This window comes from Pezoporus occidentalis, unplaced genomic scaffold (assembly GCF_034315485.1).
Source record: "Pezoporus occidentalis ecotype Australia unplaced genomic scaffold, CSIRO_AGI_Poc_V1 ctg38, whole genome shotgun sequence".
In the NCBI taxonomy this organism is placed as follows: domain Eukaryota; kingdom Metazoa; phylum Chordata; class Aves; order Psittaciformes; family Psittacidae; genus Pezoporus; species Pezoporus occidentalis.
The window spans coordinates 3,857,352-3,883,405 of record NW_026915702.1 but is presented as its reverse complement, the minus strand read 5'-3'; the positions used below and the strand labels follow the sequence as shown (position 1 = coordinate 3,883,405).

Below are 26,054 nucleotides of genomic sequence, written 5' to 3'. Positions count from 1 at the left end.
AACAAGGCCCAAGTTGCTACACAAGGGTAACTTGACACACAGATCTCGATGGCACTGCAGGAAGAAAAGCTCCCCTGCTGAACAGAACACAGCTCACAGCTAAATAATAAATCAGAGCATGTAGTCAAGCATCCTGCAAAAGCACATCTTGTTCCCACATCTCTGCCACTTCATGCCCTTCCTAACAATTCTAATCCATGGCCAATAGCTGGCACAGCTGTGGTTGCAGCTGAGACCACAATGAAGATATCTTAACAGAAGTATTTTGTTTAAACAGCATAACCAAAAATTTACTGATAATTAGTGAGACTATCCAGAGTATAATGAAATACTAAGAAAAAATAAGAGGGAAAAAAAAAATAAGAGGGAAAAAAAAAAAGGGAAAAAAAACCACACTCACACACACAAATATATATAGATATCTATCTATATATGTGTGTGTGTATACTCAATTCTGAGCCACTAGCTCAGTTTAGGTCCAGACAATCTGACAAGACTGAAGCAGCACTAGTTCTATCCCATATAAACTCTAACATCACTGTAGAAAGCCTGACTGCAGCAAGGACAATGTGTTTACCCCTACTCCACCCTTATCCTGAGAGTGGAATTTTGCAATAATAGGAGAGGCAATTTGGAATAGCACTAACTCAGAATTTAGAACTAATAGTTATATACAAAACATTCCCACCTGCTTTCAAGATCACTGCACTGGAAAATACCAAATGCTTAACACTAAGACCAACATGAAATATGCAGTAGCTTAACCTAAATTTCCTACCTGTAGCTAAACAAGGTGAATATACACAAAGTACTCTTTGGAGGAGGTACACAAGTTGCAGGCAGACATACACAGAAATATTGTGCCCATTTAACCTCAGTGGAAGTTCGAAGTCTAGGATGAACCAGATGATGTATTGTTTCTCTGTTCCACTTGAATATAATTCTATTAATGCTTTAATATTGTTTATTATTATATTCACTATTACAATATTTTACATATTTTTAATTTCAAGTCATACAATGGACTTGATTCAATCAAAAATATGTCATTAAACTATTACATGCTTAATATTAAATCCATGCTTAATTCTGCACAAAATCAGGAACAAGCCTGAAGCTATAAGCTTTGCCTACAATACAGCAATGACTATCTATGCAAATACGTATCTTATGTGAATCTACTGCATACACAGAAAGCCCTTTTAAGAAATATTAGAAAACTTAAAAGCGTAACATGATTCACTGGAAGGTTAAAACCATGAAATCAGAAAGTTAAAGCACCTTATAGCAGAACCTATGCTCCGTTCTCTCAACTACAATTGCATATGCCTATAGTTATGCTACCTCACAGTTTGTACTTTGTAACGTTAATTTTTTTCCTCATTTTCATCCTCTGTAGTCACCTCTTTAGCATATTCTTGGTAAATGCAAAGATAAGTAGCAAGCACTGGATTTACAAAATTATAATCTGAAAATAAGATGTATATTGAAGATTAGGAGTTGAGGTTGTAATACACAGGGCACAGAGAAAATAATACAAAGAAAAATCTGAAGGCATGGAACACAATAAGTGAGGGTAAAATTACACCATGGGATGTCTACTTGTGGAGAAAGAAAAATAGAAATATATTCTTAATGAAAACATTTTCAGATTATAGCCATGAATTTGAAGCTACTGCAATGTATTTTCATTACACACACACATTTATACATAATGTTTTAGACATTTTAGTACACATAAGAAGACAGGACCACATTTAAATATGCTACCATCTTTTTACAGGGAGTTGAAGCCCATGAAATGTGTCATGAGATGAAATACTCTCCATAGAGTTGCAAAATGCCATGGACTAGTTCTTTGACTTCCATTCCCCTCCACTGCTCATTAAAGGAATGTCCTTAAGGCACTCTTCAGTTATTACTTCTCCTGGCATATAGCTATTGCAATGTATAACATTTGAGGGAAAAAAGCTAAAAAGAGGATAGCTGGGGGGGCAGGAGGGATGGCCTCCTCAGATGAAACAACGTGAAGTCTGTCATGTCATTAATGCTGTGGAAGAGAACACGGTTTGGAAACATTGAGGAAGTGCCTGGTGGGACTGCGAGGTTTACACACGTCAGGATCTTCTGTGTCACTAAAGGTTGATTCTGTTTGAAACCTACCTGGAACTACTCATCCCTAGGATTTCGACTCAATCTGCTTTTATCACCTTGGGAACAGGTAAACATGCTCTTCTAGCATTTACTGTTCATTCATATTCATTTTTTTAAAGACCTGGTTAAACATAAGCACATCCTGACAACTCCAGAATACATGTAAACCCTTGAAAAAAAAGTACAATACAGAGAGGGAAAAAAACAAGAAGAAAACCCAGAGCAAACATCAAGGGGATTGCTCACCGCCTGCTCAGCAACAGGAGCGTTGCAGCTGCCCACCCCTGCACTATCCGCCCAAACACATCCATCAAAAACAAAATCACTGCTCCACTCTGCTCTGACTCAGACAAGGTACTTAGGGAATAGCCACTGAATACAGCAGCAGAGGCTGTCTGTTTAATACCTTACACTGGGCTGAGCATCAGTGAGTCACTGCTGCTGTAACACAAACCAACTTGGAGACAACATAAAAAGCAAAGGAGAAGAAACCCAGCTATAGCCAGCATGCAAACAAAAAAACTGAAACTGAGGGATTTTGTAAGGTTGTTCTGTACAAGAGGGCAAGAACTAAAGCATCTTTGTGACCTTTTGGGTTTTTTGCAAGTGTTCCCTGCTAGGTTCTTGGTGGCAGGGATTAAAAACCCTTCTTAAGGTGCAACATGCTGAGATCTGTAACAGGTCATACCACAGAAACATTTGAGGAAATATTCTTGAAACATAACCACCAATGAGTTTCAAGGTCTTTAGCAACATACAGAGAAATACATATTTTCCTTAGTAATGTCAGAGCTAGATGTAATCAAGATGCTAATGAGGGAAAAGTCCCATCCTCACATGGCCCACTGAATACTGTGCTGACCATGTTACTCTAGGACGGAACCCACCTCCATTCATTCTTGTTGCCTGCCCTAAGTCCACCACCACAAAGGAACATTTCCCCCTGTAGTAATTCAATAGGGTGCAATTCAGAAACATTCCTGTCTTTGGTCTGGAGACAATTACAGGATTCATGGAGTCAGGAGAGTGCATTACAGACCCAGGTTCAAGAAAAAGTACAAACTTTGTTGTTCTGTTTTCTTCTATTTAAAAGGGAAAAAGAAATCTTATTTTTTTTTGTTTTACTTCATCACTTAAACACCACATGAAAAGTAGCAATATATGAACAATTAGATTTTCCATAATTATACCTGTCATATTTGCATAGAACAAAATTTATTGCCTCAGGGAAGTTTTAATTACAATCAAGTGGTGGGTGATTGAAGTTTTAATAAGAAATAGTGAACTGAAAATACATTAAATCCCCAAACAATTCTATATAAAAAAGCCAATCTTTGTCCCAGAGTGTCTTGAACCTTAAGACTGACAGAACTTCTCTTGCTATTAAAAGATGAAAAACTTGAAATAGCTTCCTGATGTCATTGTTAACTAAACATAGGGAAGGTGTTAAGAGCTCACACAATGCAGTTCTTTCAGCTTGCAAGCAATGAGTACAAAAAAAAACAAACTAAACCAAATAAAAAGCAAACAAACCAACCAGAACACCCCAAAAGCCCACTAGGAATTCTGGTTGTTTTGTTGTTTTTTTTTTGTGGGAGGCACAGTCCAGTAAACTACTGTTATACAAAAAATGTATTTTTTCATAGCTAAACTAAATATCACCACACTCTGAATGTGTTATATTCTGTACTCCTCTATAACAGTGGCTTCTAAACAATTTGTATTTGTGGACCACTTCCAAATCCATATTGATGGGTTTTAACTATTTTGAAAGTTAATATTAAATAAAAGTGCATTTCTCTGGCAGTCACAATTCAATGCAAATCGTTGAAACATATTTGTGGATTCATCCCCTCCCTTGGGAGCTGGTGCTCTACACCTTAACTGATTTTGTTTGACAAATATCACGTCCATCAACCTGGAAGAACAAACCAACTGGTTTTGTCTCTGGAAAATATTAGCAGAATTCTGTAAATAAAGCCTGGATGGTACCAAAAATATAATTTATGAAGGCCAAAAATGAAATAGTATCTTTTAAAAAGTAAAAATTAAGAGCCTAGAACAAGACTAAGGAGAATGTAGAAAAAAAACCCCACTAATTAGAAAAAACTTTATTCACTAACTTTGATGGCATCAAAGATTCAGAGAAACAGAGCAAAGTCTTCCCCTATGGCTGACTTTTGGGCATTAGCAGAACTGCAAGAGCATCTACTTACGCTCTAAATACTCATCCACAGTCCTTAATTCAGAGGTGCAGTGCCTAGCACACATTCTAACTGCCATACATTTTTGAGATGTCTTGCAATATAAAGATTATGATGATGTTTAAATTGAGACAAATACAATGGGAAAAGAGTTTATTCTCATCTAGCTAAATACTATAAAAACTCAAATGAAAGCCCTTCTGTATCATCCTCCCTCCTGGTTCTGTGAATCCTTTGTTCCTCACACAATGGCTCAGCACTGATATGATGGAGGAATAGCCAAGGAAGAATTAGTGTATTTCTGTTCAGTCTAGCTTGTAATTAAGTGATCAGAACACTCTTTTGGAGGGTGGGAGATAAACACAAACTTTCTTTGAAGATAAATTTGATCTCAAATCCCTAATTTCCTAGACAGCCGAGTTGCAGAATCTTCTTCCAAACATATTAGAAATGAAAACTTACAAAAAAACCCTAAATCAAACACACAAAAAGAAGAAAAATCTCAACCACAGCATCTCTGTAGCGCAGTCCTAAGTAGAAGATTTCAGTCTGATCCTGAAGAACTTAAGGTGTCATCTCGCAACATTTACCCAAATGGCTTCAGTTGCACCTGTGTAAGACATCCTGGTCTTAGCACATACATATCTGTCTTCCAGCTGTGCTTGTCTCATGTCTGTATGCCACAGGTGCAGTATGGACCCAGGTAACTCCGTGTTTCTGATTCCACCAGGACAGTCAAGTCCTGGTGTTAAAATCAGGCATACTTGGGAGACTTCAGTGTTTGGAGCTAGGTCATCAAAAATCCCCTTCCCTCTGAACACCGGGAACAAACATGTAAACATATTTGTAGACAGACCACTGAGGACCACTTCCACCTCCACGTGAGTTCATAAATCAAATTCAAACACATAACAAATGTGAGCCCTTTAGGACTTTATTTGAAGAGCATCAATTTCTATCTGCTAAGCAGCTATATAAAAGGGAATGAAAAAAGTTCCTGGACTGACCTTGGACTTTGAAGAAACCATATCTTCATCACATTGACACATCATAAAATGTGTCATCCCCTTGTTTCTTGAAGCTTTCCCATGAAAGAGAATCTTTTTATTCAAGCAAAAGGATTAACATAAAAGCATGTGAAGTACCTTAGCCTCTACTGATTAATAGAGCTTTTTTGAAGGTGAAGCTTACATTTGTTTATCAGCAATTTTACAGCTGGATCACAGAAAGTTAGAAATTGCAATTTAGACCTTCAGGAAACAGCACAAAGCATTTTATCCCACTGCTTTCCTTCAGCATATCCTGCTTTCTAAAATTTTCCACAGAGACTTATGGCACAAGGAAATTGCTGAGCTCCTGGGGAATTTTGCCTTTTGTACTAACAAGTACATCAAAGTCAGTGTTGCAAAGAAAGCTGACAGGAGCTCTCTTAAGGCATGTTTTAATATGGAAATTCCACTGGAAAGCCCAAAAGATGTGATAAAGGTGGCAGGTGGACACCTGGTAAGGGAGAAAAACTTATGAAAGAAAACTGCCAGGTGAACACAACACCTGAATCTGCTTCATACATTCATGAAGACAGAAATTCAGTATTTCTTCTTAACTAGCTCTGCAGCAAGCTGTTTCCAGGGACTCAAACCCTGCTGATCCTATTCCTTCCACTCCTAAAGCTTACTTGGAAGAATCCCAGATTTACCTGTGTTCTTTCCCGAGGGTCCCAATTAGCTGCATGCCTGAAATACTGGCTCAAACTGAGCTACCAAAATGCTGGAGGAAAAACTCAACTATTCCAGGAAACAATTTGTTACACGACTGAACCCATACTGTTATCCAGTGCTACAGTGCATCTAAGGATACTGCAGCTATATAACAAGCATTATGGCCATGCAGTAGATGGCTACCTTTACAGAATTCTTTCCAGAAACAGAAAAAAAATTAGGAAGACTGCCTGAAATAAAAGACCGTTGCTGAATTTTAATTTATCAAATTACATGACCAGCAACCAACCCAAATGTAGGGTTTTGTCTTTTACTTGATCATAGAACACGACTCTAAAAGGGGTTTAAAATCAGATTGTGATGTCTATTCTGCAATTCAATAGGTCCTTATTGCAGCAAGAGTTCTACTGAAGCTGAAAGTTAGTCTGATGCGTGTATGTATTTCATCAGTCAAAACTGGCATCTTTAAATTTAATCTTCTTCTGGCTCCACAGTAACAATTATTGCCTTTAGCTTAATCTTACTGAAAATGTGACCGAAAAAACTGTAGAACAAACGTATGGAAAAAATGAACACTTTCACTGTAGCAAAGTATTTTAATTTCTCATTAGGGAAGAAAAGATTTAACTACATTTATCTTCCAATGTAAAACATTCACCAAAAATAATTAAAACCTTTTGGATTTTGATAACATTTATTTAATCTGAACTTATTTTATTTTTTTTATTTACTGTATTTTGTCTGGCTGCTAATGATTTACTGTTGATTTTTCTTGTTAAGAATTACTTATCTGAATACCTACCACCACAAACATAGTTGCAGCACCCGAGCACTCTGTCATGATCTTCTGATCTTAGGCCTGCCAAAGAATTATGTCTGAAGTCACAGAAGAGGGAAATCATGTGCTGAAAGATGCATGTTCTATCCTATCCTACCATATCCTACTCCATCCTACCATATCCTACCCTATCCTATCACCAGTCATGTTCTAAAAGAGGACATGGAACATGATGCAGGCACCCAAGACATGGTAGTTCCCTCATAAAATCTCTGCCCTGCCCCAAATACTCTATTTCCAGCATCACACACCAATTATGAGAGTGAACATTGCATAAGCACAAAGCAGTGAAATGGTAAGCCTGGAGACCCAAAAGTCCTTGACAATTAGGAACGGTTCTATATTATTATCTATCTTTCACTGCACTTGTGCTTTAATTCTGCCTTCTAAAATGCAAATTGAACTAAATTGCAATTCAAATGTTTTGATAACTTATTAAAACTCTAAAATTCTTACAGGAAATGTAATTCCAAAGAACTGTCATCATCAGATGTTTTATCATTAGAAATAGGACCAGGAATTTAGAGATTTCATAGCATTTATAGAAAACAGTGACTGTGTCTTGGACACAGGCAGCCTAAAAAGTATTTATAAGGTGAAAAGGGTGATCAATTTAAGATGAGTTACTGTGATGCTGTAGCAACACAGTCTAATTTGAACTTGAATATGGGGAATGCAGAAAAAGAGAAACAAAGGGTACAAAGCATTCCACTAAGACAAATACTGGTATCATGCATACAGCCAGGTATCAATGCTCTTAAAAAAAAGGTACTGAAAGACAAAATAAGATGCTTGAAACAGTTCCAAAATCAATATACAGCTACTATATAACAGTTTGTGTATAACTTGTGTGTGCGAGTTTGGACCACTGAGATCACGACTTATCACAGTATCACACAGTATGCTGGAGATTGGAAGGGACCTCAAAAGATCATCTAGTCCAATCCCCCTGCCAGAGCAGGAACACCTAGATAACGTTACACAGGAATGTGTCCAGGCGGGCTTTGAATGTCTCCAGGGAAGGAGACTCCACAACCTCCCTGGGCAGCCTGTTCCAGTGTTCCGTCACCCTCACTGAGAAGAAGTTCCTTCTCAAGTTTAAGTGGAACCTCTTGTGTTCCAGTTTGCACCCATTACCCCTTGTCCTATCATTGTTTGCCACTGAGTAGAGCCTGGCTCCATCCTCGTGACACTCCCCCTTTATATATTTATAGACGCTTATAAGGTCACCCCTCAGTCTCCTCTTCTCCAAACTATAAAGACCCAGCTCCCTCAGTCTTTCCTCATAAGGGAGATGCTCCACTCCCTTAATCATCTTGGTTGCCCTGCGCTGGACTCTCTCCAGCAGCTCCCTGTCCTTCTTGAACTGAGGGGCCCAGAACTGGACACAATATTCCAGATGGGGTCTCACCAGGGCAGAGTAGAGGGGAAGGAGGACCTCTCTCGACCTACTAACCACCGCCCTTCTAATACATCCCAGGATGCCATTGGCCTTCTTAGCCACAAGGGCACAGTGTTGGCTCATGGTCATCCTGTCGTCCACTAGGACCCCCAGGTCCCTCTCCCCTACACTGCTCTCTAGCAGGTCGTTCCCCAACCTATACTGGAACCTGGGGTTGTTCCTGCCCAGATGCAGGACTCTACACTTTCCCTTGTTATATTTCATCCCGTTATTCCCTGCCCAACTCTCCAGCCTGTCCAGGTCTCGCTGGATGGCAGCACAGCCTTCTGGCGTGTCAGCCACTCCTCCCAGCTTAGTGTCATCAGCAAACTTGCTGATAGTACACTCAATTCCCTCATCTAAATCATTGATGAATATATTAAATAATACTGGTCCCAGTACTGACCCTTGAGGCACTCCACTAGTTACAGGCCTCCAACTAGACTCAGCCCCATAGACTACAACTCTCTGGCTTCTCTCCTTCAGCCAGTTCGCAGTCCACCTCACTACCTGGTCATCCAGTCCACACTTCCTCAATTTAGCCGTGAGGATGCTGTGGGAGACTGTGTCAAAGGCTTTGCTGAAGTCAAGGTAGACCACATCCACCGCTCTGCCATCATCCATCCACCGTGTTATTTCCTCATAAAAGGCTAAGAGATTGGTCAAACATGATTTCCCCCTGGTGAAGCCATGTTGACTGCCCCTCATAACCCTCTTATCCTTGATATGCTTTAAGATGGCACCAAGGACAAGGTGTTCCATCACTTTCCCAGGGATGGAGGTGAGGCTGACCGGTCTATAGTTACCCGGGTCCTCCTTCTTGCCCTTTTTGAAGACCGGAGTGACATTTGCCTTCCTCCAGTCCTCAGGCACCTCTCCCGTTTCCCAGGACTTGGTAAAGATGATGGCGAGTGGTCTAGCAATGACTTCCGCCAGTTCCCTCAGCACCCGCGGGTGCATCCCATCTGGACCCATGGATTTATGGACGTCCAGATTGCACAACTGATCTCTAACCCATTCCTCATCGACTAAGGCAAGTCGCTCCGTCGACCTGACTTCATCTAAGGTCTCAGGGGTATAGGGCTCTTCAGGACTGCCTGCAGCAGAGTAGACAGAGACAAAGAAGGCATTCAGTAACTCTGCCATCTCTGCATCTTCTGTCACCAGGGCACCCATCCCGTTCATCAGTGGGCCTACATTGCCTCTGGTGTTAGTTTTGTCTGCCATGTACTTGAAAAAGCTCTTTTTGCTGTCCTTGACCCTTCTTGCCAGGTTTAATTCTAAGGAAGCCTTAGTCCTCCTAGCTGCCTTCCTACATCCCCTAGCAGCAGCCTTATATTCCTCCCAAGTGGCCAGCCCCTCCTTCCATGACCTTACATTTGGTTCTTCTCAGTAATATTTAATAGAACTTTCAGAAAACCAAGTTTTCATTTCACAGAGAATTTAAAAGTTTTAAAATACAGTTTTGTTGTGGTTGAAAAAGTGAACTTAGGAACTGAAGGAAAGGTCAGGAGTCTTGGGAGGACTGGCCAAACAGCAGTATAGAAGCCAACACTGGCAATCCTCAAAAACTCCTATATTTTTCTTCAGTCTGTTTAGACAGGCAAACCTCCATTAAAGAAATAAATTGGAGCAAATTCAACTCCTAGGACAAAATATTATTATTTTTAAAAAGTTGTATTTTTTGTCACTGAAAGACCATTCTTCTACAAAATATCTGACTAGCCACAGTGGAAAAGACTCTTAAAGCAGTAAATTCATCAATGTGCTTCTTGGGCAGATGATCTGAAGTCACCAGGCCAAGAAATAAGTAAGAAAATAGTTCTCTTTGCCTATCAGGCAGAAACAGATAGAAAAATATCTGCAGGAGAAGAAGCTGCCTGAGGGTAAGCCTCAGCTAAGAAGGGTAGCAAAGCTCTGGAGACAAAAACTGGGATAAATCCAAGAAAAGCAAAAACAGCAGTTTGGGTTGCATTGTTTTCTTTTTAAATCTGAGCTTCTGAAGCTGAAAAGAAAGTAACTTTATAACCAAAAGGAACCAAAAGTGTTATCTAGAACAAGATTTCACTTTTCACAGCTGGTACATCACTCCCGCCCGTCCAGCTTAGGGTAATGCTTTAATGAGGCTTTGCACCTGAAGAACATAATTCACAAAGGAGATTTCAGTATCCATAAACCCAGACAAAGAAACTTGCTTGTAACAAACACATGAAGAAATCCCCCAGAGAGCTTAAAAAACAACAACACAACCTCTGGGAAATTAGCCATGGTGGTTTATTTCGTAAGGGATTGTCCTGGGTTCAGCAGTAGCAGTCATTTTTCCCCTTCTTGGTAGCTGGTGTAGTGCAGTGTTTTGACTTTCAGCTCGGGAACAGAGCTGATAACAAGGATATTTTGGTTTGGCCAAGGACTTTGTGAGCCTCATGCTCTGCCAGGGAGGAGGGGGAGCCAGGAGGAAGCAGAGACAGGACATCTGACCCAAACTGACCAAAGAGGTATTCCATACCACAGCACGTCATGCCCAGGAGGCAACTGGGAGTTACCCGGAAGGGCTGGGAGACGGCAGGGTTGGAGGAGGTATCGGTCAGAGCTTGGTCGGGCTGGGGGGGGCGAGTTATCGGTCGGCTGGTGGTGAGATGATGTATTCTCTTCCCTTGTTATTTCCTTTATCATTATTATAATTGGTGGTAGCAGTAGTGATTTGTGTTATACCTTAGTTACTAAACTGTTCTTATCTCAACCCGTGGGAGTTGCATTCTTTTCGATTCTCCTCTCCATCCCTCCGAGAGCAGGGGGAGGGCAAGAAAAGGGGGGGAAGTGAGCGAACGAATTACCTGACTGGGTTTAAACCACGACAGGGATTTTGCTCAAATGAATATATACAGGGGACTGAATGGGAAAGAACTGCTGCAGCTATCACTGCTCCTTATTTTTCTCCATATCAAATGGGAATGCAAGAAAGCTATCAGTGACGATCTACCGTGTAAGGAGATAAAATAGTTAAATTCTGAAGCTGATCATCCAATAACATTATTTGCCACAAGCTCTTTTTAGTTTTCATCATCCCAGGCACTAACTGCATCCAGAGCTCTAACTGCAATAGGCTGTGCTAGCAGGACAGAGATTCAGCAGGTGTCTCTCTAAGCTAGAGTACTAAATGCTGTTTCAGCACCACATACAGTTCAGGTCCACAAAAATCAAAATGATGACACATGGATCCTGTAAGGATATGGTAATTGGGAAGGATGAACCTCTCTTTATCAGTCAACACTAATACAACATCTGCAGAAGGCAAATCAAGGAAACTGTGAAAACATGGAAACAGGCAATATTTGTAAGAGCTTTCATTGCAAGCACTCTGATTTATTTTTCATACTTCTATGATGCCTTGCAAGGTATGTGAGTTATGTGACTCCATCCTCTGATGCATAATGTTGCATCTATACAACCTGGCTTTCAGTTAATAAAATAAGACTCTAGGAAAGACAAATAAAACCAGATTCAAACCTCTGAAATGGACAGTTGACAAATGTTTGTTCTCACAAGTGTCACATCTTGCTAGCTGTCATTCCAAAACACACTTGCTTCAGCAGCTACAACTGACTTTAAAAATAAGCTACATGTGCATCTGGAGATTTAAGGAAAGTTCATACCGGCTAATAGGCTCAGTATTATAGTCTAAAAAAAGCATATCTAAAACTAGTGCTAGTGTGCAAATTTCCAGTGAAGGTAGTTTTAAAAGCAGTGCGTTATCAATCTTAAACTCACCTGCAAAGTTCCTGCCATATCCAAAGTAGCTATTTCTGCTATTTGGACCAGCTCTAGTCACGGATTGAAATCTAAATCTAACGCTGCTGAAAGTAGCTGACGGTGTCTATTCCAAATACTCACAGAAAGCATCCAGTAATAAAATCTAGGAATTTTCCACCTCGGTGAGTTACTCAGTATGTGGAGAATTGATGGGGATATAAAAAGTAAATATCTAAATAGCCCCAGTGCCCTAAGTCTGTAAAATTCTACCAAATAAATAACGGGAAAGACATAAAGAACCAATGTTATGTAAAACGTAAAGTATTCATGATCTTAGAGTCCTTATACAGAGAAAGGTTCATTTTATCTGTAATTTTTCTAAAACACCAATATTTTTTCTAGTACCATATTGGCACAACTAAAGCTGTTTGGTTTGTGATGTTCGTACACACTTTGTGTGATCTTTTCATTAAATATCTTTTCCTACAGCTGAAAAGCCATCTCCAGTTTTAAGTGAAAAGTTAAAATAAAAGAATAAAATATGTTGAAATGTTAAAGAGAAGAAGCAGCCACAGCCTAACAATTCCAAGGGTAAAAGTAACAGAGTGAAAAATAAAACATAAAACCTGTGTGCATGGTACAGAAACATCCACAGACAAAATTTCAGTTCAGCTATTTGATCAGTAATTTACTCAAGCTAATTTGCTCTTCCCCATCCTTGTAGACTTCTTAGAAACCAGACCTGAAATTATTCTGGTGAACAACCTGGCACAGAAAGTCCACTGGTAGGAAAGAGAGGAAGGGAAAGACATTTTATCTTGATCAACCTTCTGACACCACCACAACTCAGTATTAAAATGAGACCTCTCCCTTTCTCTCTCTATGAGATATCACAGGTGTGCATAAGAAAGTAATAGGAAACATCAGGTGACTCCATCGACTCAAGCCCTAGGTCATCAGTGGCTTCTAATGACAAAATCACAGAGTTTACTCTGTCATCATTAAAATAACAAGGAAAGTCAGGGTCACAGATCACCCTCAACTTAAAGAGGATCTAAATTACAGCTCTGGAGAATGGCCTAATTTTCAGACAAGGACTTTGGCTCTCACAGACTGAGAATGAGAGTAAATGGATTTAACATATTTGAAGGGATGATAATGAAGTTGGAGGGCAACTGTTACTATGTGACTAGTGAAAGCAAGGAAGAATACAGGGATATTGTCCAGAAAGCTAGGGACCACGTTAGGAAAGCTAAGGCCCAGTTAGAATTAAACTTGGCTAGGGATGTGAAATATAACAGAAAGGGATTCTATAGTTATATAGCAAATAAAAGACACACTAGGGACAAAGTAGGCCCCCTCCAGAAGCTATCAGGAGAACTGGCTACCCTGGATTCAGAGAAGGCTGAGGTTCTGAATGACTTCTTTGCCTCAGTCTTCACTGGCAAAGGCTCTGACTGCACCACCCAAGTCTTGGAAGGCAGATGCAGACACTGTGAGAATGAAGACCTTGGGCCCACTGTAGGAGAGGATCTGGTTCGAGATCATCTTGAGAACCTGAATGTGCCCAAGTCTATGGAACTTGATGAAATCCATCCCCGGGTCCTGAAGGAGCTGGTGAATGAAGTTGCTAAGCCACTGTCCATCATATTTGAGAAATCATGGCAGTCAGGTGAAGTTCCCGATGACTGGAAAAAGGGAAATATAACCCCCATTTTCAAGAAGGGGAAAATGGATGACCCTGGGAATTACAGACCAGTCAGTCTCACCTCTGTGCCTGGCAAAATCTGGGAGCAGATTCTCCTGGAAGGCATGCTAAGGCACATGAAGAAAAACAAGGTGCTTGGTGAAAGCCAGCATGGCTTCACTAAGGGGAAATCCTGCCTGATCAATTTGGTGGCCTTCTATGATGGGGCCACAGAACTGATGGACAGGGGTAGAGCAGTTGATGTCATCTACCTGGACTTGGTACAAAGCGTTCAACACTGTCCCACACGACATCCTTTTCTCTAAATTGAAAGGACATCAATTTGATAGATGGACCACTCGGTGGATAAAGAACTGGCTGGATGGCCGCACACAAAGAGTTGTGGTCAATGGCTCAATGTCCAGCTGGAGACCAGTAACGAGTGGTGTCCCTCAGGGATTGATGTTGGGACTAGTTTTGTTCAACATCTTTGTCGCTGACATGGACAGTGGGATTCAAGGCCAGGTTGGACATAGCCTTGGGTGACATGTCTTAGTGTGAGGTGTCCCTGACCACGGCAGGGGGGTTGGAACTAGATGATCTTAAGGTTCTTTCCTAACCCTAACTATTCTATGATTCTATGACTTTTGCACAGATTATAGTGTGGATTGGAGGACTTTAGCCCTATGATCAGAGGAGTTAAATGGGAAGGAAAAGAACTGAGTTGCACATACTTCTCCCTGGTCAGATGTTTTGTGTACTTTGTTTTTAGATTAGAAGATAACTGGAAAAATACGTACTTCCAGTCTACACACTGGAAGATAGTTTAGATGCAATTTCAACACACCTGTGCAAGTGTATCTGGATCTAGATGCTTATCCATATGTATACACAGATATTTTCAGCTCTCAGACCTGGCCAAAGTCCTCACAGAGTGATTAGCTCTAAGTTTTACAGTACCATACTAGTATAGGCAATTTTCAATTAGGAGACCAGCAGGTGGGTGTCCCAGATTTTATTTGAGGATGTTCGGTTACTTTTAGGCATTCAAACAAAATTCAAGCTGGAGTTCTGGATCCCTTCCGAAAAACAAGAGTATGAAGCACTTACAAAAGTTATTTTAGTTTTGTAGGTCTTTCAGGCTGCAGAAAAGTTCCCAACCCTATTTAAAGTTTACAGCATCTCAGGCCAGGAGTCTCAAAATACATTATATCACATGTTCATTTAATCTTCCTAGTTATATTGTGAGACACTGAAGGCGAGCAGGGAAATACTAAGAGATCTGGACACACTTGCACAGCTGTGTTGAAACTGCATCTAAACCAGCAGATAAACATTCTAAGCTCCACAGTCACAGACACAGTTGTGCGTATTGGACATTACCCAACAGCACGTAGAGGGAACCTGTCTCCTAGCACACAATCTGTGCCTCAGTTTCCATGGAAACTCAGTTTCCTCAGTTTTCAGAAGAAACCAAGGCATAAAGGCTGGACTGAAGATACGATGCCTTTTGCTGGGAAGGCTGAAGAAATCGAGACAATAAAGTGCAAATCCGTATGGAACTCATCTTTGTCTATATGCAGCCCAAGAAGACAAGGTTATTGACTAGTACCTTCCATTGAAAGACCTTAACATAAGAGTTTAATAGATAAAAGAGAAAACAAATGATCCCACAGCAAAATAAAGCAATATTAAGCAGGAATTTGTCAGTGTAGATATGAATGCCTCTCACTCTCTAGTGAAATGTAATTTAGTAGACTTTGCTTTACACAAATGATTATTCTGTTGCATTAGAATATGGACAGTAATGGAAGAAGTATTTATTAATAAATGTACTGTGAGCATACACCATAGTGTTGACAAGAAGATACTGAAACTGAGGCTTTCCAGAAAGAGTTATTTCACAGTGGAAAAGAAGATTTGCAGAGGAATATGCATACATCTTAATTTCGAATATAATGACAAGTAGGATTCATCTCAAAGTATTACACAAACATGTTGCCAACAGTTAAGTAAGTTACAAATGCAGAAAGGAATCTTATCTGAGCAAGAAATACGATGTTTTAATCCTGTTTCCAAAGTTTTCTACTGGATGTGTTTGCAAAGACTGTTAGTAGGTGTTTATTCATCATTTTTTTCTCTTAACTTTAATTCTCTGTTACCTAAGAGATCCACACCTGCTTACTCTCTTCAATTCAAATATACCAGCAATAATTAGCAAGAAGTTAAAACTGCAGATTTTCCTGCCGTAGAAGATTCAGGATTCTCCCCTATACTTAATGAATAATGGGCTGCTCAGATGGGTAGAGGAAAGCCAAGGGCTGCACCCCCAAGATCACGCAAGAGTGAAGCTGCACCTTAGATTTGGTGGGCAGCACTGGATTGAATATTACTTTCAGATGTCATATTTCATTTACCTCACAACACAATGCATGAACAGAAAACAAAATCCCAGAAGAGCACTTTGTAAAGCACAGGATTTTTAAAATATGCCTTTCTAAAAACAGAATTCACAATTTTAAATTTTATAGTGTGGCAACATTATGATCTGTGCAAAACTTAACCTTAATATTTTACATGCGTAGTAAAATATGAGTCCATCTCACATATTAATATGTTTAAAAGGATTTATTTTTATATAGTCAGTGAGAAAATATTTTTAACTCCTCAAACCATATTTTATAAATATATTGGAAGGTTAGGTACTCTATTTAGTATTTCTAATGATACTCATGAAATAATATTAGTAACCCCCAGATACAAGTATTCTTGTCTTTTGTATAAAGAAAAGTATGTGTGGGTTAATTCTTTAGTTTCCCCCTGAACTGAAAGATTATGATCTACATAACCCCAGAAAACTATTGCACTGATGAATGGGATAGGGATTTTAAAATAGAGGGTTAACTCTAGTGAAAATGAACAATTTAGCTGCAAGACTGCTTAATGGGCTAGGCATACTATTTGTTGGTATCCTTGGAAAGATTGTGTACATGAAAAATATCCAAGAATCTTTGTGAGTTTTGCCTGTAGTTATTGCAAGATATATTTTCAATGAAATCTCCACCCGTTTTCTATTTACACACTTGGAAATGCAGGTTGCAATGGTAGCACAGCTAGTATGTGCCCTACCTTTTAACAAGATAGATACACAGAGACAGAATATTAACTTGCTTATAATACCATAGAATCATAGAATATCTCAAGTTGGAAGGGGCCCATAAGGATCATCAAATCAAAGGACGACATGCATACCATATGCATATGGAAATTCCATAACATCAAAATAGTGTGTGTTCCGTAGGGTTAGGCCAGGCAGATAGGTAATGCTAAACAACAGTAAACCACTAAAGAAATGTTTACTATTTGACCAATAGGCTGTACTGCAAGATAGTCTTTGACATCCTTAACTATAAAGCTGTTGCCTGTCTTCCTCCTTACTACTCATAGCACTCTCTTCCTCCATTATGCTTTGTTGGAAAATTCTCCATTTTTTTTTTTGTCCTAATTTTTTCTCCTCTTGCTAACATTTTCAAGTAATAGCTATCTAGGAAAGTTCAGATTATGCCTTTCCCTTTTCTCCTTCCCCAGGCAGGTACCTATTTCAACCACCTTTTTTAAGATTCTCCCAAACATAAATTCATACACATGACAAAAATAAAAACACTTTTTTCTTTAGAGCAAGATAAGTCATCTTTGTCCAGATTTTTGCTATAATCTTTTCTCATATAAGCTAGAAATGAAACCACAACACTTTTCCATGTTTCCATTAATTAATTTTACCTTTAAGTCACAGCTAGAGAGTTTTATAGCACAAAGTTGCCTGAAAACACAAATAATCTGGAATGCAAGAGTTATTTCTCTTTCAAAGGTGCTCTTGCAGCTCAAGGGAAAACAGCTTATTATTAGAAAAGTCATCACTAATATTTGCTTACCATAACCTTGCCCAAAGATTGTGAAGCAAGCCTACAGAAAATCATGACATGCCTCGGGTATGCTAGTCTCTGAACAATGACACTGTTGATGCCATTCACAGGCACCTTCCTCGTGGCATCACTGGAGGATGTATCATCCTCTTGCATCATATTCTTTTCAGGATTCAGGTTTTAATTAACACTTTGAGTCATATTAGCCCCAACAGTAAAATCCTTTGTGTAATCATTAGTAGCAGTTCCATTCAACTCCACTCCTAATTTCAAAGAAAATGTGACCTAGCAGATTTAAGAAGACTTAAACTTTAGATAAATAATTCAGCTTCACTACATAAAATTTACAAAATGCCAGCATAAGGATAGTCCTTAAAAAACAGAAGAAAGAGAAATACATATGGAAGGTGAAGAAATTCTTCTAGAAGAAAGTAACAGTTCAGATGCAGGACATAATAAGTGAATGTCTACTGTGTATAAAAATAATCCAGAGGAAGGTTTAAAATCAGAAGTCACTGAAAGCTCTAATATAAATCCAGGATAACTACAAATAGAAAAGCCAGTATAAATATCTGAGCCATTAGGACTTATGGAACATCCTTCCTCTAACTGAATCTTCTTTTACACCAGGGAACTGAATCGTATTACTGTTCTCAAGAAGAGACTGTGGGCTTTCCTGAAGTGAGGCAGGGACTCTTCTTCCACACTGACAGAAAAACTGTTCTGGAATCTCTTCTAAAGCATAAGATAATTTTCTTGCAGTTTTAAGATCAAACCACCACAGACACACACAAAACCCTTACATTAATTTTGAGTCACAAGACAGTATAAAGTTTGGCTGTGGTAATTTAAAAACATCACACTTACATGGCTTGATGTGAAAATAGTGGAAAAACTGGTACATTCACAAAGCTCTGCAAATGACTTATAATATTTTGCAATAATAATACCAAGTCCACAGAGTGCTACAAAAACAGATGCCCATTGCGTTAAAACAGGAAAACAAACAAAAAAGCATATCTATTTTGCACTTGAGTGAAGCACAGAAGCTTTGGCCCAGATAACCCTGATGTACACTGCATGTTAGGGAAGCTATGGGAACTAAAAAAGTGAACTCCTCTTAAGAATAATAAGGCAGAAAAATGGGTACATCCTGTGGTACCTATTCAGGGATAACAGACAAAACAAAATCCCATTGCCTACAAGAAGGCTAGTCCTGAAGACAGCTTGCAAGCAGCAGTTTCACTCTCAGACTATTTCTTCAGCTGCATAAAACTGTACTGGTAAGAAGACTACTTGGGTGGGACTCATCTCCAACTTTATACATCTACAATATAGACATTTACATTGAGGCTCCTCTGAAAGACGAAGCGAGAAGTAAGTACTTCTGGGCTGGAGTTCATCCCATTTTAAAGTCTTATTCAGAGCTTGTCAGGTCAATCCTGACTGAGAAGTGCCTGTTTCATTCCACTGAACAAAAAAGGAGTTTAGGACTACCAGCTGAGTAGACGTCTACAGTTAGGTGAATTAATCCCTCTTTCTTCTCTCTTTAACTTTAAAAGACACGTCCAAACTCATCTGCAAGTCTATGTGGATATGTAATTGCTCAGAAAATCCCAGTTTGATGTTCCATCCTTTAAACCTATGTCTAGTAGTTCTAGTCTGTAAAAAGCATGTTTATGAATTCATCCAGATCCCCCCCATGCACGTTTGTTCAGCATCTTTTGGAACTCTAAACTCTTACACGAGTCAGAGTGATGTGACTAGGAATCATAAAAGCAATTACCCAGGTTTGGTGTCTTACAGGATAGAAGAGAAAGGGACTGCTGGCAAAAGCACTTTTAAGAAATAGCTACTTCTTATTTAAAGCATGAAGAATTGTGAGATTACGATGCAGCACGGTCTTCGCACTAATAGTTCAAGATTAAATTTGCTGGTATGAAACATGATTGAAATACAGATTAAATTAGCAAATCAGAGATAGAATGGGTATGGAAATTAATCTGATTCACATATGATTACATTTGTTGAAGGAGAAGGATAACTTGCTGCCATCAGGAAAGACTGAATAAGACAGACCAAATATCAACAGATATAGTTAGTGTACATACACACTATATAGAATAGTACCAAAATGAACAATCATGACTTCAAAGATACCATTATTTTTACATCACATTTAAAAAAGCTCTACTTCTTGTTTCCTCAGCATCACTGCTAGCTGTAGAGTACAGTGATCTTCCAGTCATAAACATTAATGTGCGTCACTTAGAGGAATATTTTCCAATCTATTTATAACTTGATTTGTTACTTGGACATGGTTCCTAATCTGCCATCAATATTATGAGCATCTGCCCTATGCCAATGAACTAATGAGTTCATTTTCTACCATGAAGTCACAAGCCATCTTTCTATATGTCATATCCTATACACATCAGGCTGACATTGCCCGTAAGTGTGTAGGCAGCAAAAATAACAATAAACTCATGTTTCAATAATAAATAATGATTTTTTAAAATGCTAAATAGAAAATTCAGTCCATTAGTACTCACCACCAAGGCTTTAGATCTGTTACTCAGAAGCTTTTCAATATCTCTGGCTGCAAGTTCCACGAGCTGACGAGGGTTGTTGGCTTCCACAGTATACAAATCTCTGTTTTTCAGATAAATCTGCAAGAAGAGGTAAAAATGGAAATAAATCAAAATGGCAACAGACATTCAAAATCAGCAAAGTGACTTGACAGGACAGGCATCATGATGTCATAGAATCATAGAACAGTCAGGGTCGGAAAGGACCTTAAGATCATCAAGTTCCAACCCCCCTGCCATGGGCAGGGACACCTCACACTAAACCATGTCACCCAAGGCCTCATCCAACCTGGTCTTGAACACTGCCAGGGATGGAGTATTCACAACCTCCCTGGGCAACCTATTCCAGTGCCTCACCACCCTAACAGGAAAGAATTTCCTCCTTATATCCAATCTAAACTTCCCCTGTTTAAGTTTTAACCTGTTACCCCTTGTTCTATCACTACAGTCTCTAATGAAGAGTCCTTCCCCAGCATCCCTATAGGCCTCCTTCAGATACTGGAAGGCTGCTATGAGGTCTCCATGTCCTCTGTTCTTACTGCAGAGCTTCAGAAAGGTGCCTTGGATTAAAGAAATACTTCACCTTTTTGTCTGAGAGGTAAGAGGTGCCACTAAAAATCATTTATTACATCTTCAAAACTGACTGTGTCTAGCAATGGATAGTTCAGCTGCTAAATGCTCAAGGATTCTGATTCCCATATCATGCTGAGAGAAGAGTAAAATGGAGACCCTTTGAAATGACTGAAGTTGAAATCAAATAGTTACTGCTGGATTGAATTCTTCCTTGAATGCTAAACAACAAAAAAAAAAGTTTGAAGTGAATCACTTAAGTTATCCTAATGTAACGAGTTTGGTTCCTTATTTAGTGTTTCATATGATAGTGAAGAAGAAGAAAAGGACAAAACCAAGAAAGGAGATAAAAAGGCAAAAGAATTAAAAAGGGGAAATAGGGAAGTCAAAGGAGGGGAAAAGATGGGGTGAAAGAAGGGGGAAAGAACTATAATCATGTTACTCCTCTATCATGAGTAAAGGTTATGTCTGGTAAGAGAAGATTAACTGTTTCCAAAGTGGAACACATATATAAAGGAGATAATCTGATTTGTTAAACAAAGCAACTACAATGAAATGCACTCAACCACAAGAGGTAAAAAAGAAAAAAGTAGTAAGAAATCCATTTGCCTATCACTAGAACTGGATAAAGCAAAAACACATTTTTGGGGGAGGGGGCAGGGAAAGAAAAAAACCTTATGGCTTGATAGGCAAATGGGGAAAACTAGCCGATGCAACCAACAGATGGCCTGAGTTTACTCAAGTACTTTGCCTCTTTGCAACGCTGCCTGATGGGGGCCATGCTATCTCCTGGGGAGTAATTCCAGGCACAAGCAGGAACGGGTCCAGCGCTAATACACTGGCTGCCATCCAACACAAGAACCAAGAAACTACAGACCAGACAGAGTCTACCAGCCTTGCCAGGTTTCTTGGGTTAAAACTGTGGAGACCTTAAAGAAACTCACCAATATGTGCTTCCAGTGCTTGTAGCTGATGGGTATTTATCACAGTCAAATTTCTGACAACTACAGTCATAGCTGCAAATTTTTATTGGGCACATCTCATATGCTGTCATATCAGCACTTTTGAATTTCACAACGATGATGCTGGGGTTTGGTTTTTTTTCCTTCAGAAGTACCATCTTTCCTTCCCATCAGTAACTGAGTAATTGGAATAAGCTTTACTTTTTTATATAGTAGCAATTACTTTTAAAAAATCAGTGCATCATGAGCAGAAAACCACTACTCAGGTTATAGTTTGGATATTTTTGAGGTGCTTTATTTTCAAAATTACTCCATAAGATGTTTATCTTCAGTATAATTTGGAGTATAATTTGGTATAATGGACTGCAGTGACCAGAAAAACCTTACAGTCCTACAGGCAGGGCAAGAGTAAAAATCAGTTTTATAGATCCATGGTTTCTTGAATCAAGAATGGAAATTTCAGAGGAGCCTCAAAACTGACCAAACTCTCAGGTTCTCCCATCAAGAGCAAATATTCACCCTGATCACAGAAGGAACAGACACTGGAATGTGGGTGTTACAAGGTGTTTGTGTCTTATTCTTTGAAGAGAAGCGAGTACCAAATTCTTTAAACTTCATTTGTGACTGTGTAAAGTGCACCTGCATCAAAAGTTATTAGATTTATAGAAGAATGGTCACAAGATTTTGTAAATAGGTTAGAAGAATGTAAAATAACTTTCACAAAAGTTTTTAAATAGTAAGTTTATATTAAGTTTATGCTTTAAGAAGAATGGTTTTAATAAGAACTTTAAAGCATTCTTTTATTTCTGAAAATGTTTACTTTCCTTTGTTCAATGTTTTTCTGGTTTCTTTTTCGCAGATCTATTCATGCAGTTGCTTTTCAATTGCTACTCAATGGTGAAAGCATAAGAAAATTTCAATATAAACCTGTTTCCTATGAAAGTTTTAACTAAGGAAAAAACATGTTAAAATTTGGAGGAAAAAAAATCCATTTCATTGTAATTAAATTGTTTAGTAATACACAAACATTAAGAAAGCCACAAGCTCAGAAAATATACAGTAAGGGCACAGTCAAGTATGTGCTCATGAAAGTTTGAAGTGATGGGTGATAGGGATGACTTGGAGATTGTGCTGACCAGCTACATAAGGACAAGTGCTGTAGATGCTTAGAAATGTTTAAGCACTTAGTTAAATATGACTTCTAACATGCTGTTACCTCACTGCCTCACCAGAAGTTAAGGTGATGGCACACTGCATCCATACAACTGTGATTTTCCACCCCACCAACCAGAAACCCAGTACAAATAATTTATTGGACTTAATGTTTCACTACAGAGGAGTTAAGAGTAAGCAATGCTGGTAAGGGACTGAGAAGCTGAACAGAAAGTTTGCACTTTCATCCTTATCTAACCCATTCTTATAGCAAACATATGAACCTATAAACCCCAATCTGAAAACACTCAACCTTTTCACACACCCCATTCCTATAAGGAAGTTATTCCCATACCTCCAAGCTTGAATGGTTTGAAAGCTGCAGACTACCAGAGCATGGCCTAGCGGGTGTATTTGTGAGAAAAAAAAACACATTTAGATTTTTTCGTCTCCAGCACAACTTATCAGAATAGTTCAAAAACCTGAATCATTCAACAAGGAGATCATCACTGCAAGAGACAGGAGTTCTATTAATACTTAAGATCTTTCTAACAGGCACTGTGGGTCCTGCTGTGCACAAGATCCCGTCTAGATTTGAGTTAGTGACTCTTTTTCTCCTCCTCCTTGCTTTACCCCATGGCAGGGCTCAGAGCACCTACCTCCCCTGCTTCCACTGCTGGTGACAGATTTATCCCACAAGCTCCTAAACAAAAGACATCAGAAATAATTCAGAATTTCAACACTTCTTTACATTCCTGGAGTGTGAGACCTGCCTCAACTACCAAGGAATAGCTTAAGAATTATTCAATATTTATTGAAGAGGTGTGTACATGATTTAGTTGTTGCCTGCTCCCCTTCCGTTCAGCTGTAGCACTGCAGCATTTCAGCACAACTCCACATGGGGAAATGATAAATGCTTCAGGATTTGGCACTCTTATTTCTCCAAGCCTCCCACCTAGAAGTCAAACACAATTAGCAGAAGCTCATCTCAAACAGACACAAAGGGTCTTATCAGCAAAGGTGTGCTCATTCGTCTTTCAAAATGCAATTTGGCAAGCTCTGTGGCTTGTTAAGAAGAGTTAATTTTAATACATTTTATTAAATTGCTTTGACCGAGTGAATACAAGTTTCTGTTGGCTTTTACATCTAAAATAATTTTTAGTACTTTAATCACACGTGTTTTGTGAAAAGCCCTCCCAGTTGTCAGTAAAACCCTAGAGTTTCTCACAGAATAAAGCCTCATTACATGACTAAGTAAAATCTGTAAGGTCAAAGCACAAAAAACACTTCAATTTTTCTATGAAGTCAATAGCCTTGTACTGCTTGATTCAGGCAGGAATGTAATACAATTGCTTTCTCAATGATGAGTATGTATTCTGGTATAATGAACTGCAAGGTGTTAGGGGAGAGAATATGATAGAGAGTCGCATTAGGGTGAAACAACACAAGAAGGACAATAGTTGACTGTGGTGAAGATTAGAAAATCTGACAGCTCCTCAGCAGAACATGGCCCTCTCCATTCAGTCTTCAAGGACATATTTATAAATCTCTCACAAAGAGACATTCTCTTGTTTTATATAAGACTCATGAGGGAAAATCAACCACTTCTGTACAAATTGGGAAAGAACGAAAGCTGCACCTTTGTTATACGGCTCTTGCTACACTGTAGCCATCGAGATTGGGGCCCACTGTAACAGTAAAATGTTATTTAAATGGTCCTTATTACACTCAGAAAAAGTTTCTGAGAGTAATAAATCATCTGTGCTTTGGATCTGTGGCTTCCCATGGCAAATTTCTCCTGGTCCTTCCAAAAAGTCTCTTGCTTTCTACCACCACAGGGCATTAATAAGTCTCAATGACCACAACCTGCTTCACTGGGAACCTTCACCTGCACTGTTGCCCATAGGCTCCATTTCAGTCTGGTCCTTGGCTATGGAATATGTATGCCTGTCTTCAGCCCTACAGCTTCCATCAACTTTGACCCTATGCCATAGCTAGCCTATCTCCTGGATGAACCCCTCAGATGTATGCTAAATCTTTTCTCCAGTCCTGCGTCTTGGATGGATGTTGGATCTCACTGATGTAAGAAAAGGGGAGAAGGGGAGCCATCTGACAGACAGCCAAATAGATGAAGAGAACTTGGGAGCAGGAAAAGTCAGAAAACAGAAATAATCACTCAATCCATGTAAGTGATTATCATTGTTAACTTTTTTATTACTGTAGATATTTTCCTTGAACACAAATTTTTAGTAGTCATAGAAAAATATATAATCTGCCCAGAGGCAGCTAATTTTATATTCTTTCTACCATATCCTATTTCCAAAATTATACTAGTTCTTTCTAGTTCTAATACATGCCATAGATTTCTCTTTCCTCATAAGACATTTCTTTTCTTTGAATCACAAGCCATCTATTGTGGAAAACATTGAAAAATGCTCCTTCCCAAGCAGCATTCTGTCTGTTCAAAGAACTCAGTCTGAGTATGTAAAATATGTCTTTCTCTCCATTACATATAATGTATAAATAAGATTACAGCTGCTCCCTCGCAACTCACAGATGCCTTCATTCTTGAAATTCATGGCAACGACACAAAGGAAAAAACACCCCAATAGTTTACTGTAGCTGCTGCTTTTCAGAATCACTCGCCTGATCACTGACTGCTGTAAAGGTCTGGGATGACAAGTGACGGGGCAGCTGATATGTTGAAAACCATGACATGTCATAGTACTAATGTGCACATTAGGAAAAATATTATCAGAGCTAGTTCATTCTCAAGTAACATATTCAGGCCCAGGCAGCAAAAAAGGCCAACGACATTGCAGCCTGTATCAGTAATAGTGTGGCCAGCAGGACCAAGGCAGTTATCACCCCCTGTATTGGGGACTGGTGAGGCCACAGCTTGAATCCTGTGTTCAGTTCTGGGCCCACCACTACAAGAAAGATATTGAGGTGCTGGAGAGGGGCCAGAGAAGGGCAACAAAGCTGGCGAAGGGTCTAAAGCTGGTGAAAGGACCTCTTATGAGGAGCAGCTGAGGGAATTGGGGTTGTTTAGTCTGGAGAAGAGAAG

The 26,054-nt window shown here is 39.2% G+C and overlaps 1 protein-coding gene across 12 annotated transcripts in view; it reads right to left on the bottom strand.

Moving 5' to 3' along the window:
* CACNA2D1 (calcium voltage-gated channel auxiliary subunit alpha2delta 1) overlaps window positions 1-26,054 on the bottom strand; it is a 389,699-nt gene that overhangs the window by 293,733 nt on the left and 69,912 nt on the right. For all 12 annotated transcript variants that reach the window (XM_062631969.1, XM_062631970.1, XM_062631958.1 and 9 more), the window contains exon 3: window positions 20,268-20,384. In XM_062631969.1, coding sequence (XP_062487953.1) covers window positions 20,268-20,384 — 117 coding nt within the window. The remainder of the gene's footprint in view (window positions 1-20,267; window positions 20,385-26,054) is intronic.